The sequence below is a fragment of the Aythya marila genome (assembly GCF_965140915.1).
Source record: "Aythya marila genome assembly, chromosome: 2".
Taxonomy (NCBI): Eukaryota; Metazoa; Chordata; class Aves; order Anseriformes; family Anatidae; genus Aythya; species Aythya marila.
Genome location: NC_139043.1, coordinates 102,278,933 through 102,295,710, shown reverse-complemented (window position 1 = coordinate 102,295,710; position 16,778 = coordinate 102,278,933). Strand labels below are relative to the sequence as shown.

Here is a 16,778-nt window from a genome sequence, read left to right as displayed (position 1 = left end):
TGAAAGACGTATCTCTGCAAGGGAGGCAGGAACTCCCAGCTCAGTTTTTCAACTTCAAAGTTAGCTTTAAAACCACTGGCACTAGCAGAGGCATCTACTACAAGTCCATTGAAATAGATGCCTTTTCATGATATGTTTACCAATGCCTTCCAAAGAAGAAATATAAAAAGGAATTGAATCTCTGGGTGGTAATTAATACTGTAGTGACCTCAATCCATGGAGAGTAAGGTTATCAAAGAGGCGATCACTGCAGAGCACTCACCTGTATTTAGTCAAAAACCAATTGTTTCTCTTAGGTAGCTCTTTTTTGTACCGACATTTTTCATGAGAGAGACAGTTTTGAGGGATAAAACTTGGGGCAGTTATTTTGAAAACAAGTAAGACGTAAGAGCAAAGCACAAGTAACCAGAAATGCATATGCAAAAATCTATTTCAAACCTTGCTGTCTTAGGCAAGACAAAAGCCTGTTTAACATCAGCTTCATATAGAAGGGCTTGACTGTGATAGATGGAGGGACAAATCTAAGATGCTGGCAAAGTGGCTAAATTGGAGTTTGTTGACAGCTGTAAACTGGATTTAGGATGTGCCGTCACATCTACAAAGAGTCTAGCATAAAACTGATGAGTGTGAAAGCTTGCAGCTTGTTTTGTCAGCAAAGACAGCTGAAAACATTACTGTCGTGTCAAAAAGCCCCAAATGAAGTGGTTCTACAGGACTTCTTACCAATACTGTTAAGTATACATTAGGGTCCCACAAGAAAGAAGACTTCAAATGTAAATGGAGGGTGGGGGAAAGCAAAGGGGGGCTCCAGTTCCCTCAAACTCTACGTGATACCAACAGAGAGCTGCCAAGAAAGCATCTTGCTTACAGCATCTTTATTAAAAGACCTCAATGGCTGCCAAATTAGCAAGGTTATCTTTATCTGTCCAAGTGGTAAAGAAAATTACTAATCACGTTATTGTGGTAGGCACATAAGACAACAGAGATTAGTGGGGGATGGCCTAGTTACCTCACCAGTTACCTCACCTCAGCAGTTTGCTCCCCGCACCCAGGCAGAATTAATATCTGCTGGGAGATTACAGACCTCTCCAGACCCATTTTTTTTTATAGCAGAAAGTGTCCTGGAGGTGACAGAAACACCCATCCTGCTTTAAGTGATCGCTTGATCAGTGTGAGCAGGCAGGGGGGTGCCATTCCCCCAAGGAGGGGGGTGGCTCCCATCTCCCTCCTTCCTCCTCCAGGCACTTGTGCCAAAAAAAAGGCCCAGGGAGGAATAACTGGGGGGAAAAAAAAAAAAAAAGAAAAGGTGTTCAATGGTATGTTATTTGCAGCTGTTTTGCAATTTGTTTGAACGTAAAGGTTCTCCACGGCTGACAGACTGCTTAAGCAGGAGGTAGGGCCTCCTCATCCCAAAATGGCAGAACTGGAGGCTAATATAAATATAAATATAAAAGCTCTGGCACGAAGATTTCACCATTTCTCCTGAAGCTGACACCATGCAGCCCAGTGCTTTTGGCAACAGGCAGACAGATTCTTCATTGGAAAATCCATGGCCAAGTGCCTTTGGCTCTGAACACGAGACACCATTTCCAGGACAACGCGCTGCCATCAGCACCCCCTTCTTTGCCCCCTAACACATTCAGATGTTAGGAAGGCTGACATCACATTCTTAAAAAGAGAACAGTGGTTAATTTCAAAGGAAAACAGACTATGTGTTGACCTCCAATTACACTGCCCAGAATGAAAAATCTTTAAGACACCAAATGACATCACTTTAATTAATGAAACCTGCCCATCAACATAATTCACTAAAATACTTGTCATGTTCAGAGCAGCTTTAAAATTACATTAAAAGGATTTACACAAGCTTTTTCTAGCTTTCTTGATCATGCTAAGGCACATGAATCCCTCCACTTTCTATACAGATTTATAAGAAATTACAAACAGAAAAGAAAAATTAAACTACTGATTTTTTTGTGTGTGCTGCCTGGAAAACATATTTTCTACTTTTTACCTTTGAGCCATTAAAAATATTTCTTCTGTGACACAATTCCTCCGTCCAGACATGAAAAGCCTTAATAAATCATGCTGACTAATACTCTCCTGAACTTCAGAGTTTTTTCATCTGTTTGTTAATATTACATGCTGCCACAGAAGTCAAAGCTTTTGTAAAAAAACAAACCCTATGGCTCTTCTCTGCCATGTTTTCAATTATCACCTTATAGTCTTTCAATTTTAAATAGTGGATTGAGGACAATGATACTTTACATCTACCTTTACAAGTGTGTGTAAATGTATAAAATACATAGATGGGGGCTTGCTACACACAGTACAATACAGTAGACTGATCAGCATGAATTGATTAGAAGAGAACAGTTCATAAAGAGCCTTTTTTAAAATATTATTTCTTAGCAAATAATTCTCATCTTGTCTAGAGCAACCTCATCTACAGCAAGTGTTGATCTTACTGTTCACCTCAAGAAATCTAGGCATGCCAAAAAGGAAAAGCAAATACAATTGCTCATTAGGACCTTCTTGTCCTAGCTCCAAGCTTCCTTTGCCCTAAGGGTAAGCCAGGCAAAAAAAGACATAGTTATGTCTTTTGGGTTCAATCACTCAAAGTGTCTCCCTCTTCCTTGCCACCAGGAACTCAAAAACAATAAAACAAACTACTAGTTTAATTTAGTGTTTAAAGTCAAGCTTCGATCCTCTTTTTTCCCAGAAGCAAACACATAAATAAAACAGAAGGTTTTGTTCCCTCCACAGGAAAAATAGAAAAACAAAACAAAACAAAACAAAACAACAACCCTCTGTTTTCCATCAAACCAGGTTTCCAAGTGTCTTCTTCACAGACTTTAAACAAGGCAAACTCAGATCTGTGTATGAAGCATTGCCCCCATTGCTGGCTTCCCTTAGAAGGAGCACTTAGCCCTCTGCCCTTGCCAGTCAGCTATATCTTCTTCTTTATATGATTGTTTTGGGTGACCAGTAGTGATGGACACTACTCAGCAAAAGCCCTCAATTACCATGCCTGCTGTCTTCATATACCTTCCAGGCTGGTCTACATCTTCTCTTCAACAAATGCTCTGCCAAACTTGGTAGATACAGTCAAGGAGTTTCTCTCTTGGGATCGTTTTGTTTAGTTGCTCAAGTTAGTATAAGTCATTTAGAAGCCTGCTAGGTAAAAATGTACAAATAGTTTTGCACAATTCAGCATTCAAAACTCACCTGCACAGATGCACAATCTTGGAGAATGTATAGCCCAAGCAATGCAGCAAGGCAAAGATAAAACTACCTAAGAAATCCAATGAAACTATCACCCAGAAAAATACTTGTTTTCCCACTGTGTTATTTCATTAAAAATACTTACAAATCAATCCTTTAAAATACACTCAGGGCTATGAAACCTGCAACAGTCTTTTGAAAGCCACTTTGTAAGACTACTTCACTTACAATACTATTTAAAGATGTTGCAACCACATCTTTTAAACAAAAACCTACTGTAAAATTATTTTCATTAAGAAATGTAAAACGTTCCCCGTCTTCAAGACCAGTATTTGAGATAAATTCTGACTTTTAGATTCAGATCTTCAGGGGTCAGTACTATCTAACACACAGTTTATTTCTTTGTATTAAATGTCCTTATCTCACTTAAATATTTTTTTCTAAAATACAGCATGCAACAGTACACTAAGAAAAGGGGAGCAGAAAATAGCATCATGGTAACACAACAAACAAGAACATATAAAAAAAAATCGTCTAGCTCAAACAGAGAGTTTATTATTCTGGAAAATTAGTGGTACTTTTAAGTCAATTCAAACAACTTTCCTCCAAATGTTTCATTTCTTTTACTACTGTTACCAGCACTGAAACAAATGCACCAAAAGGAACTTTGCCTGAAGCCCAAGGCTCCCTCTTGAATAATTCAAAAGCAAGAAGATCAGAGTGGCTTAATTAAAGGGCCCTTGCTCAGTTTCTTCACTTTTCCCATGTTGCTGTTGTAGCACAATATGCCTCTATCAGGAATTAAGGAATCTTGTAGCAACTATGCTGCTTCCCTTTTCTTTTACAATGCAGTGAAATCGTCCTCACAGTGACACCAAACTCACAACATTAACAATTGAAATACCCACGGGTCTGACACAAGACTAACAAGAAAACCTTCTGAGCATCCTCAAACCCGGTCATTCGTGTCCAGGCAAGAAGAGGAAAAGACAAAGCTTCCACTGGCTCTTTTCTTCTTCACCTCTCTCCTGCATGGGGTGATGGATTGTGAGGCTGGAACACCTTACAAGAATGCTCATCCTGCCTGTTTCAAACACGAGCTGCATATGGACAACTTCAAACTGCAGAAACAAGGTCATCTACTGTTCTGAACATGGTCTGCAAGTGCAGCTACTGGGAATTTTCAACACAGAGCACTGTATGAGAGAAAATTCTGCACAGCAATTCTGCATGTCACCATTAATTTACTTGTCTCCTACCGCATGTATCACATACATCATGTAAATGCTACAAGCAGTACTGGTAAGGTACCTGGGACGTTCCCTAGGGGATGCTGGCATGGCATGTAATTTGAAGAACACCCGTGCCCCACAGACCCAATCGAAGATGTCATGTGAATCTGTATAAAAACACCCTGTGTTTCTCTACATTTTTTACAGTATTGAAAGGAGACAGTACAGCTAAAAAGCTAGCTACATCACCATGAATATCCAAGACTGCAAAGTCTACATGTGTGGCGACAAGATTCTGACAAGATGAACCTTCTCCAAATCCTAACATGAGACAAGCTGCTGTCCTGGCCAATTTTTCCAAGCAGATCTACCTCCTTTACCAGGCTGACAGTGAATCTGAGAAATCCTTCATGGCCTTCTGTGCTCTTATCAGTTTCAACACCCGGAGAGGGGAGGCATTTGCAAGCTGAAGAGACTCTCCAGCTGATCGGGCAGCTCTGGACAGATTGCACTGCCAGTCTGCACTCCCTGGCCGAGTGCCAGAGCCACGCTGCAGGGCTGAGAAGATAGGGCCACTTTGGTAATTAAGGGCAGCTCTGCTCTTTTTTACTTCGTAACAGGTCACTACAATGTTACCGTATTAATTGACCAACCATTACCCTGATTTCCACTCATTAGTTAGCATTTCAAATTAATCCAATCAAACAAAACGTACCTCATGGAAGTAAACACTCATTGATCTGTTTTGGCCTCCTGAGTCCGTTTTAGGCAGCACAGGGTAATACAGGTTCTTCGATAATTCGGATTAAACCTCATAATCAGCGCGCTATTTCTGACAGATTGCTTTGCACGTTTCAGACATTTATATTTTTAAAGAGAAAACCAGAGCTCTTTCATGAAAAATTCTGCATTTTATGCAGTGTGGGACACCACTGCCACCAAAGATTCCTTCTACTGAAAGCTGGAACTTTACTTATACCCATGTATAAATTATTTATAGCAACTGCAGCAAAAAAAAACAGATGAGAAAAGAAGTCCATGCCTTGCTCTGCTTCTTTTAGATGCATAAAGACCTAAAGGCCACACACAGATTTCAGACCTATTCTAACTTACCAATATATAAAAATTATCTGAACACTCAATCTGTGTTTCCTGTTTTTGTTGGACAACTCCTTGGATTCCTCAGACTATTTTAGACCTTGGACAGGTTATACCAGTATAATTATGTGAATTATGGGTACCGGGTTTTTTTAACCGGCGTTGATACATTACTATGAGCTGTAATGGGAACACAAAAATCACTGCAGAAAAGTTGACTTTGGTTTCTATCTCAATCTGGAATAAAACACTCTAATCCAGCTAAGTCGTCATCAACATAAGGGATATTCCAACCATTCTATATAAGAATTACTAAAGCAAGAAAAAAAATTGCCCTTTGTTGTTGTTTTTTGATGGAAAGACCTAAATCCTGTGGGGCAGCTTCCTCGTGAGTACATTTGGTATAATGTGTTTCTAAGCAGAACCAGAAAAAACCTCTAAAAGTAAAAGTTGTGATCAGTACAAAATTACTACTACTTCTACTTTCACTTGCAGAGTCCTCTGCTGTCACACTACTAGCTCTGCAGCTGTTTAGAAAGCCCTCCCTATCAAAACCACACTATTATTGTTAAACAACTTTATTTTAAAACCAACAAACATAGCTATTGCTTATGCACTATCAAGACTCAAATATGGGTAGAGAGAGAGGCTTTTTTGTGCAGACTCTGTTCTCAGCTCAGCTCCCTGTGCCTGCACAGTACAGGAGCTCCAAACCCTCTCATGGCTCAGCCAGCAGCACAGTTTACTCCTCTAGTCCTTTGCTTGTGGCTGCACAAATGTTCGAGGAGTCTTATGGCAAAACAGAAGAATCAGAAGAATCTGATGGGGTTGAAGAACAAATCAAACAAACAGAAAAACCTTTTGTGATGCTTTGACTAAATACAAGTGATAAGGATGTTAGCCAACGTGACAGAACAGACAGAAGAAATATGCTATGGTTTGAATCAATAGCCATGACATACAAGGCTTGGGCAAGAAAAAAATAGCAGGTTTACTGCATTTTTAAGACAACTCAGAATTGGTTCAAAGAATGGTGAAGGAATAAGAAAGTGCCTCTGGATGGGCCTGATTTTGTCAAGATCTATATATCCCTTTGTTAACCAAATCTAACAAATTGTTCTCCTGGACCTTCACAATGTCTGTGCATCTGTCTGACGACATGGAGTAGTTGACCCAAAAAGGTGTACTCTCAGTCAGCATGCCTTGGGAAGGCAGGAGCCCAAAAGGGAATGTTTTTAAGTCCCCTAAGCATGGGTTTTGAGCACTGGTCTTTGGGACTTTACATGGCTGAACGCAGAGGTCCCACTTGTGTGAATGTAGCACAGAGAGAAGAGGGGTCGCCAAGAGGTCCAAGAACCAGTAGCTCTGGTGTGAAGACTCCAGCAAAGATTTTGGTCAGGCAGTGTGCCAAAACAAGCCACCTACCGGCTCAGACCAGTGCCAACCATGGAGATCCTCCCAAAGGCTAACATGTCACAGCCCTATGGCATGAGGGTGTGTTCACAAAATCATTTGGGGAGGTCTTTGAGTTTCTTTCTAGCTTACAAAGAGATAAAGTTCAAACAGATATACCTAAAGGAGAGCCTGCCCCCCTCAAAACTGAAGAGGTACAAAAACTAGGTAAAACTAGATATTGGCACTTCCAGAAACCCAGTGGTTGGTTCAGGAGGTTCCCCAACATTAGAACAAGGGTCTCACGCACCAGGACTGCGTGCTACAACTGAAGATCCAGAGGTAGAAGATGATTAACTTTTGGTCAGCGCAAGAGAACTTCCTACCCACTGATTTCATCGCTCCATCAACATTCAGACACACAAATTGCCTTTTTCTAAAACAAGATACACTAAAATAAAGATAAGCATGTGACTTTTGAGTATGCTAAGAACAGGATCCAAGGGAAGAGAGCTGACCACTGTTATCTTGGCGTGTAATGATTTTCACAAATTCCCAGCACTGTTGCATTTCTTTTTAATATAAAATAACCTGACATTTGGGGCATTGCTTACCATCTCAGTAAGGTTCCAAAATCTGCAGCAGCTTCAGACAGAGTGACAGGGTACACTAAGAGTTGGTTGTTTTGAAATGACGCATAAATACTGCTCTGCAGGCTCATATAAAAATGATAAAGCCAATCCAGCCCTAAAGAGAATTACACTTGCAGAAAGCTGCATCTTACTAATTCTAACCTCACGAACTAGGCAAAATGATGGGCCTCCGAATTCCAGCCACATGAACTCTTTAACTGTCTGTCATAAACAAATGCCCAGACTTGTTTTTAACTGCATTTTCTGGTTCCTCTCTAACAGGTTCCCATATTACACTTACATGGGGTCATACCACATACATGATAATAATATATGTCCTCACACTCAAGAAGGGTGCCTCCAGAACATGTAGATCTAAATGTTGATCATTTCATCCCACCTGTAATTGCATAGAAACAGGACATATTCTTCTTTTACTCTACAGCTCAACACATGCCAAAGATAGTTGATCTGTACTACAGGAGTACTGAAAACAGAAAAAAGTGCATCAGTTTCACCCCTGTACACTTCAATTCCTTCCAGCTCAAAGAAGATATTCTACATTTAAATTACCAAAGCATGAATCACGTAAATTTGCAACTTTATTTTAGAGGTCAATTAAAATAGCCAACATTATGTTTGTTTTTTTTCACAGAAATGTAACTTTTTCTTCCTCTTTGAGCAAATCACAAACATGAATTTCTACCAACAAATTGTGATCTTGTTCACATTTGTTACAGCAAGATAACTCAGTACTGCACAAACTGTTCAGAAAATAATTTTCATAATTTTCATACAAATTAAAAGGTTAGCATGGAGATTTCTCAAGTATGAGTCTTGCTTACTATGGGACAAGTGTCACGAAATCGTCTTTGTGAAGCAGCAGTTGGATGACAGTTAATGTTCGGTCAGAATTAACTAACGCTATTAGGGAATGACCTCAAAGTGATTTCTTCAGGGAGGCCAAGGACCAGAGGACACTGAGCACCTTGGGGCCACCCAGCTCTATTTGTCTCTGGGCCAAGGTGTGGCTCAGCCACAGGTAAGTTTCCTGCTAAAGCTGAGTTAACTTTTGGGCTGCAAGGTAAACATAAGGAAGAGTAGGGTATTGGTTCAGGAAGACCACCGCCTCCTTACTTATACTGCATGAAATCTGAAGAAAAAGGTAGTAGAAGAGAGGTCGGTGTCTTGAATTGCAGATATTACTGGCTATACCCCTACTCTGAAGTAGAGCTAAGCTAAGGGCGAGTACTGGCAGATGCAATTCAGCTGTGATGATGTTCAAAGCTGAAAGAAATGACAGAGCTATGATGGCAGTTCAGCCTAGCAAACACCAGCACAGAACAAAACCTGGTATCAAATGCACTAAGAAAGTTCATGGGGCTTTATTTATACCTGGAATTAGAAGAGGTTGCTGACTTAGAATGAAGGATAGCGCTAGAACTGGGTTTAGAGATGGGGCTCAGGCCAGCAGATACTGTTAAGCTGCAGCTTAAAAGGAAACTCAGGGTTAATACAAGAAGTGGAGCTGGCTTAGACTTAATTTGTGGGATCGGGAGCGAGATAATGCTAAGATTAGGAGTGGAATTAGGGTTTGAGCATGCTCTAGAAAAAGTTGATGAACTGCATCATCTCGTTTCAATATCAGGGAGGGCAACATGCCATGATAAAGGTGCCACATGACAGGACTCCACACACCCTTAGCAAGCCTAACACACCTCCTGGCATGCCAGGCCCACTCTGCATATATCCTCTGTTGATGCAAGGCTCCCTATTGAGCTGTACGTGTGATGTGAATCTGATATGCACCAGACCCCTTTAGATCACCCCATATGCGAGTTTACCTTTCTTTGCACATGTGCATAGTAAACCTGGTGTGGACAAGATGTCTGAAAACATCCAGTCCTTTCTGTCTCTGTTTCTTCCTTCATTTGTACTACATCTGCCATGTCTGAAATACACCATAGTCTAAAAAATGTAAGTGTATGGCAAACAATATTTCCTGTCTTCATAGATACATTTTTTAATAGAGTTGATCAAGTCTGCACAGTGGGTCGGTCCTGCTAAGGAAATCAAAAGCCAGATCAACCACATAGACAGAGATGCAGCATAAAAAATCATCATTGTCTTCTCCAAACTTGAACTTTGCCAGTGCTGACCTTGGCAGCGCTATTTAGCGCTAACCTTTTTCCCAGTTCTTGGGAGTAGATATCTACCACATTACTCAGAATTTTCTGTGTCAGGGAAGGGTTCAGGATTGACCCGCCTAATTTACATTACAGCAAAACCTGATGCTTATCTTCTCTATCTCTGTGTTTTAATCACTAGATAGGCTCACCCATATTAGCAATTTAAGGAAAAATTCAGTCTTAGTGGTAAGAGAGGCCTTGGATCTGACAACAGCACTTTTTGGGGAAGGATGAAATAAGTCTTTAAGAAACTTACAGATGTAGAACTTAGCAGCATGGTTTAGTGGTGGACTCGTCAGTACTAGGTTAAAAGGTTGGACTAGATGTTCTTAGAGGTCTTTTCCAACTTGAATGATTCTATGATTTTATGATTTAATCACATTTCAAGGACGAAATCGTGTGCATGCTGGAGACTATATAGTTAAAAACTTTACAAATCAACACAAGTAGCACATGGCCCACCTCTACCAATTTTCAAGCTTGCAATTTGGAGAATGCAGGGCAGGCAAAAATGATAGTTGCTCAATTCAACAAGCAAACCTGCTTTGGCATTCACTACAGACTGCAGAGGAGAAAGCTTCACAGTGAGTCTTGCCAAGAGGGAATTACAATAATCAAGCCTTATGGTCACAAGACCACACACTACTGTTGTGAAACAGTCAGTGGGTAAATAAGGGTGTAGCCTGCAATATAGCTCAGGACTGGAGGAAAAAAAAAAAAAAAGCCACATCCAAAACATGGTCTTATCCTTGAAAAGGTACAGAGTCAAGAAAAAAAAATCACACAAATATGCATGGGCACCAAAAATGTGGCAAGAATGATGCTGCTGTTCTAATACTGTCAATGGATTAATGAAATAGAATAGTAAATAAAGGTGAGACATGTCGATGGACTAATGAGACAGAATAGGGAATAAAGGCAAGTCATAGAGATAAGCCTGCAGCAAGTAATTTAAGCAAAAGCAACAACAGCAACAAAAGGGAATTCCAAGGCAGTTAGGAGTTAAAGTTTGGATGATGTAGGACTGACAGCTGAAGTTCAGTGTATTAAGGTGAAATCACAAAAGGAGTACATTTCCAGAATAATATGAAACTAATAGCAAAAAAATGATAAAAATTAAGATGCTGATTTTCAACCACAAATATGCAGGTGCCTCAGACCAGCAGAGATGCTCATGGACAAAGCTGAATCAGAAAAGCCACCGTTCAGCAGCCTTAATGGTTGAAGTCTGACTGAACATTTTCTTATGCCTCTTGTGTTTCAGACGTGTATCAGTGTAATCGAAGGATTCCAGAGATGTTTTCCAAGCTTCTTTTCTTGTTTGCAGACATTAGGTAAAGAATGTGCAAAATAGTCACTTCTACAAACCTCTGACCTCAGCTCTGCGTAGGCAGATGTCTCTGCTGTCTCTACACCAAGCAAAACTTCCTCTAATGATCCACCTTTGGCTGTCTCACCACGTCACAGCGTTAGTGCCAGAATGGAGGGAGAGAGGACATTAAGCTAGGCTGGCTGGAGCAGCCCCCACGGGGGCTCAGGGGGTGCTCCCGGCCTTCTCCACTGCTGGCCATTTTCGGGGAAGATGGCTGGGCAGCAGGGAGTGGCGGAGGGAGAGGAGAGAAAAGCAACCTTCACTCCTTCCTGCTGACAGGGCACTGACTTGGAAAGCCCAAGAGCAGAAGGGGCTTGATGGGGAGAGGCAGGCCTACACATGGCCAGGCCTTCCCCATTGGTGGGGAGCCAAAAGCTGCTTCATTCACTGCTCCTGCTGACCCCTGCTGCGCTGAGGGATGAGGGAAAACGAAAAGCTTTAAGTGTACAGCATCATTTCCACTGCAGGGAGGAAAAGACGATAGTTTGGACAGGGGAAATGCTAGACTGCAGTTATACATACATGACACAAGTTGCTGTGCTGGGTGGTGAGAGGGCTGCGGTGAAGCATGAGAGCCCTGTCACAGGGAAAAGCAGGAACAGTGGGATGTAAATTCTCCAGGATGGGAACATAAGCATTAATTTTAACCAGGTTTACAAGTGTGGCTGTCAGTAATACTTTCCCAAATAACACCACAAGTTTAACTACAAATGCAAAAGCCTCTCACACAAAAGCTACCTCCATTCCAACCTCCTGAGAGCTTTCCTCTTTATGGCCAGCCCATCAGAAGCGGCAGGTTTCAGTGGGGTCTTCTTTCTATGTGCTAATGTGCTATTCAGGACGCTCTCAGCTTTCACCACTATGTTCTTAATTTCTCTGTCCACACTAAGCTTCTGGTCCTCAGATATGATTTGCACTTAAGTACAAGCAATATAGTGTTCATTCCACTGGTACAATTTAACGTATAATTTTCCAACTGCTATTAACTCTCAGATTACTTATGAGGCAAATCAATCACACAGCTTTTGACAAAACCCATGCTTATTAACACCTTTGTCTCTACAAGGGGCTCGCTCGGCTCTAAAATTTCTACTCTAAAGAAAATAGAGGGTTAAAAACTTCTAAATCATTGTTCACAGTAGCCTAGATAACATTAGCAAACCTGTTGCAATCAAAAATCATAAGCTGTATTTCCAAATCTCACAACTCAGGTCAAGAACCACAATCATAATTATCATCACTGAAATACTACACCCTGACTCACTCCATACAAATAAGCTGCACTTATAAAAGCAGTCCTCTGCTTCGGTAGACAAGGAAGGCAAAGGGAGAAACTGATAAAGAATAATTAAAGTAACACTGCTCTAATGAAAAGGTGAAATAACTTAAGCAGCCCATGAAGTAACCAAGTGTACACAAAATAACTCAACAGATGTTACACTGGAAGGCTCAATATCCAGCACACAGATGAAATAAGAATGTGATATTAATGGCAGATCCTACAGTAAAGTTGATCATGGACCTTCTGTTGCTAACTTTCATAATGAAATACTATATTGCATGTAATTCTTGAAAGCAAACTTTACAGAATGACCAGGAAAATCAGAAAAAAAAAAAAAAAGGCATAGCTAGTATGATAGTGGACAAAAACACGGAAAACAGAGTTGAATTTCTCATTGATAAGAACAGTGAAATACCATTTTATCTGCCTATTACTGTACCTTCATGACATCTTTGTAGGAATGAATAGCCTCAACTTCTGCTTTGTCATCATCGTCATCGTCCTCCACTCCCTCATCCAGAGCATCATATCCTTCATCTCTACCCCCATCAGTTTCTGTGGTGTTAGTCATGTGGTCTATAAGCTGCTCCAGAGGAGGACTTAATTCCCGCTCTTCATTGTCCTTCAAACCATAGTCCAAGGCTTTGTATATAATAATCCCGAGGGATTCGATAACCTATAAAAGTAAAATAGAAGTATTTGTTAATGCCATTCAAATGAACAAATAGGCTAGACTAGAAACGCTCTTTTCTGGTGCTTATATAACAAGCTCAACAATGGAGAAGACGGCAAACATCAAAATTAAAGAGAAAAATGAACATCCGCTATCTACAATAATACTTCAGTAATGTAGCACACAATATACAGGTCATTATTTCAAATTTTGAAATAAAAGTAATAATATAAAAATAAATCCAGGCCCTTTTTGACTAAAAAAAAAAAAAAAAAGTACTCAAAAAAACAGTACTATAGATTTTTATATACAACCTTTCTCTCCTGGGAAAACAAAAACAAAATGAAAAGAAAGAACAGTTTAACATGAGATGCCTCCTTCCTCCCACAAATGGTTACAACACTTGGAAACTGGCCTTTACTTTCTGCATTTCTTCATAGACCTGAGAAACGTCCGGGGCCAGCTGTGGACATCCTAGTATTAACTCTCTGAGCACTGGGACATCAGCACACAGGAACTCTTTTACCTTCTGCACATGCTTCACTGAAGCTACCAACACCTGGATTTCATTGTAATGATTTTTGATTCATTGTACCTTGATTTTTCATTGAATTCAAGGTTGCCTTTTTGTGCTCTTTCAAGAGCAAAGCGAGCAGATGAACCTTTACTCAGTGAAAGCTAACAATAAATTGTCACAAACATCCTAAAATGCTAAATGCACGTTTCCTTTCTTGGCACTCATTATTTTCCTTACAGTAAACATTAAAGCTAGCAGCTTTGTTAGAGATGTAAAGAGATGGCATTTCAAATGGAGGAGTTTGGAAAGTGGTATTAATGGAGAAGGAAGGGAAAATGGGCTTGCAAGAGTAAACCACAGTAAGGCAACACAGATGCTTGTCTGACAAGGAAAGTAGGACTGGAGCTATTGCATGTAATCTCTGATCTTCCTTGTGTGTTATGATGGCTAGTGTATCACAGAAATGAGCAGACTCCCGTGTAGGAGTAGTTGGCACTAGAGCAACTTTAATAACAGAAGTATTTCTAAACATACCAAACCTTGTCATCAAATGCCATTTACTCTCATCTGGCTTTCAGTACTACCCTGGTCAACACATTTTTTAATGCAGATTTTTCCAAGTCCACTTTGGTACATAGGATAACATATATAGATTGTTAAAATGTTAAAATTAACTCTAGCAGCTTACTCATTTTTACACAGCAAAGTATTTTTGTATGAATGCTTGGAGGTTTGCAAAGACTTAAAAATGATAGCTGAATGGACAATTTCATGCACCAGCTGTAGCCTGATGGCTTTATGCTTATATTCATTCCTCTGCTGAGATCTCATGGCAGTGCAAATCCATTTTGCAAAACAGTGGTTAATAAGCAATCAAACATAAAACCCAATAAATAAAACAACCCTTTTAGAATCTATTTCCAATAATTTTGATAACTTGATCAATATAAATGTTTTTTTCTACGCTATTCTCTAAAAATGTGTTTATACTTACTTGAAAAATATTCTTAAGATATAGCTCAGAAAAGTGATTAGGCAAATTAATGAAGAAAAATTCGTCTTGATTTATTTAGATCAAAGAACAGCTTCTGACTCAGGAAATGCCAGTGAGACAGCCAGGTACACCAGGGAAGCATCACTGTATGCTAGCTCAGTTCTCACGCACTTCCCCAGACATCTCCTGTGACCCACTTTGGAGACAGGACACAGCACCATACAGACCTTAACAACTGCCTTAACTTATTAAAACCTATGTTTGCAATGTTTCTGGTTGGCCTCCTACAGAAATGGGAATTACATAAAATAAAATAAATTCTACTGGTACACAGGTACCTGTTTCCTATACCTCAGGCTCTCAGTACAATCTCAACGTATACCCCTTCTACTGACAGGGAACAAAAGAACAGCACGTTAATTCCAACCTGAAGTGGACCCAAATGAAAAATGAAGTACAGCTGAATAATTGCTTTGATATTTTAAACACTTGGGAGTAAACAAGGTCATTTCTAACTTTAATAAAACCTAACTTTAAAAGAGCTTAGCATACCTGAGAAGGACTGAAACGTCTGAATTGGATGCAAAGAAAATATCTTCTTGTGCCATACAGAGATGGCTGCTGAAGACAGATTTTGGATTTAGCTAGACCAACATTTTAAAAAATCCATGGAAGAGGAGTATAAAGAAAGTGCACTCCCTCTGCCTCCTCCTGTTTGGGAACAGGATTAAGGCATTCAAAAGCACCATGGCTAAAGCTGGGTGACAGCTGCTGCTTTCTTTGATGTATCCACAGCAGGGCTCTTGTAGTTCAGTACCACAGCTTGTGTGTTTTTCCATACTATGTACAGATTTCCTAATACATGCAAGGCAGACACAACACGAAAACCTGAAATGGTTCGAATTCAGACCCAGATTTCAAGCTTTCGGCTCCTTATTTAGGAGCCATGATCTAAACCGTGTTTATTCAGTGTCTGTCAGCATCACAGGTTCATCTTGCTGAGAGACAAAGCACCACGCTTCTTAATCAAGCAACTTTAGTTGGCTTGCATTAAAACTGAAAACGTTCAGCGCTCTGAGTAACCCTGGTTTACCAAGGACCTTGTCAAACCACGAGTGCGGCATGAATATCAAAAAAAAGTCCCAGAACCGTCCAAACTTCTTCACCAGGACAGCACTGCTAATGTACCTTTACACAAATAAAACTTCTGTGTCTATATAACTAGAGACACAACGTACAAAGTTAGACAGCTCACTGCTGACTAATCTCACGAGCACTGACACTTCGCCTGTAACATAAATCAAATGCAAACAGAAAAAGGGAAACCTGTTCATGGTTGAATGGATGAATTGATAATACACGGTTTATTGAGCTGGATAATCAGGGACTAACATATTATTGTTAAAAAAGCATCAGTTATTTAAAAAGAAACGACTGGTTCTAATTTGCACTGTTTGTTAATTTAACACGAAGTAAATACTTCCAGCACCTAACAGGTGACAAGTACTGACACACTTTTGATTTACGTCCGTGAAAGCAGAGGTATAGCATGAAAAGAAAGTGAAATTTGAAGTGGGATTTAGTGAAGCCCTGTTTTAAGCCAGACAGATGTACATTGACACATCAAAACAGCTACACGCCACTGGAACAAATGCCAGTAGAAATGATAAACAAGGCTGCTCGATTCAGATTAAAAATAAATAAATCAAGTTCTGCCTCTCCAGTTTTAGAACTCGTTTGTTCCTGGCTGACTTACATTTTGGCAAAGGACCTGATCTCTACAAATCAATCAGTAGCTAAATAACTTAAAAAAATAAACATGGAAATCTGTGTTATTAAGCTTTACACCTTCTCCCCAAGTTCTTTTGAAAGGCATGGCTTCAGACCAAAGAAAAAAAACCCACACACCAAACATTTCCCACAGACTGAACTTGCACTCTATTGTGCTTAAATCATTAGTGAAAGGGGAATTTTGTCTCGCAGCGAGTATTCTTTCTGTTCCGACACCGGTCTGGACTTGTATTTTACTATTACTTTATAACAACCTGCGATAAACTTGCGAGACACTTTGCCAGAACATTTGGACTTGATGCATGCTGAAAAAACAATATCCTCGCACTCCTTCTACACACACACTAAAACAAAAGCCCAACCATTCAGATCATTTTCATA

General features: G+C 40.0%; 1 protein-coding gene across 3 annotated transcripts in view; it reads right to left on the bottom strand.

Annotated features, from left to right (window-relative positions):
• Positions 1-16,778, bottom strand: part of SPIRE1 (spire type actin nucleation factor 1) — a 126,128-nt gene that overhangs the window by 56,621 nt on the left and 52,729 nt on the right. For all 3 annotated transcript variants that reach the window (XM_082752627.1, XM_082752628.1, XM_082752629.1), the window contains exon 3: positions 12,862-13,098. In XM_082752627.1, the coding sequence (XP_082608753.1) occupies positions 12,862-13,098 (237 nt within the window). The remainder of the gene's footprint in view (positions 1-12,861; positions 13,099-16,778) is intronic.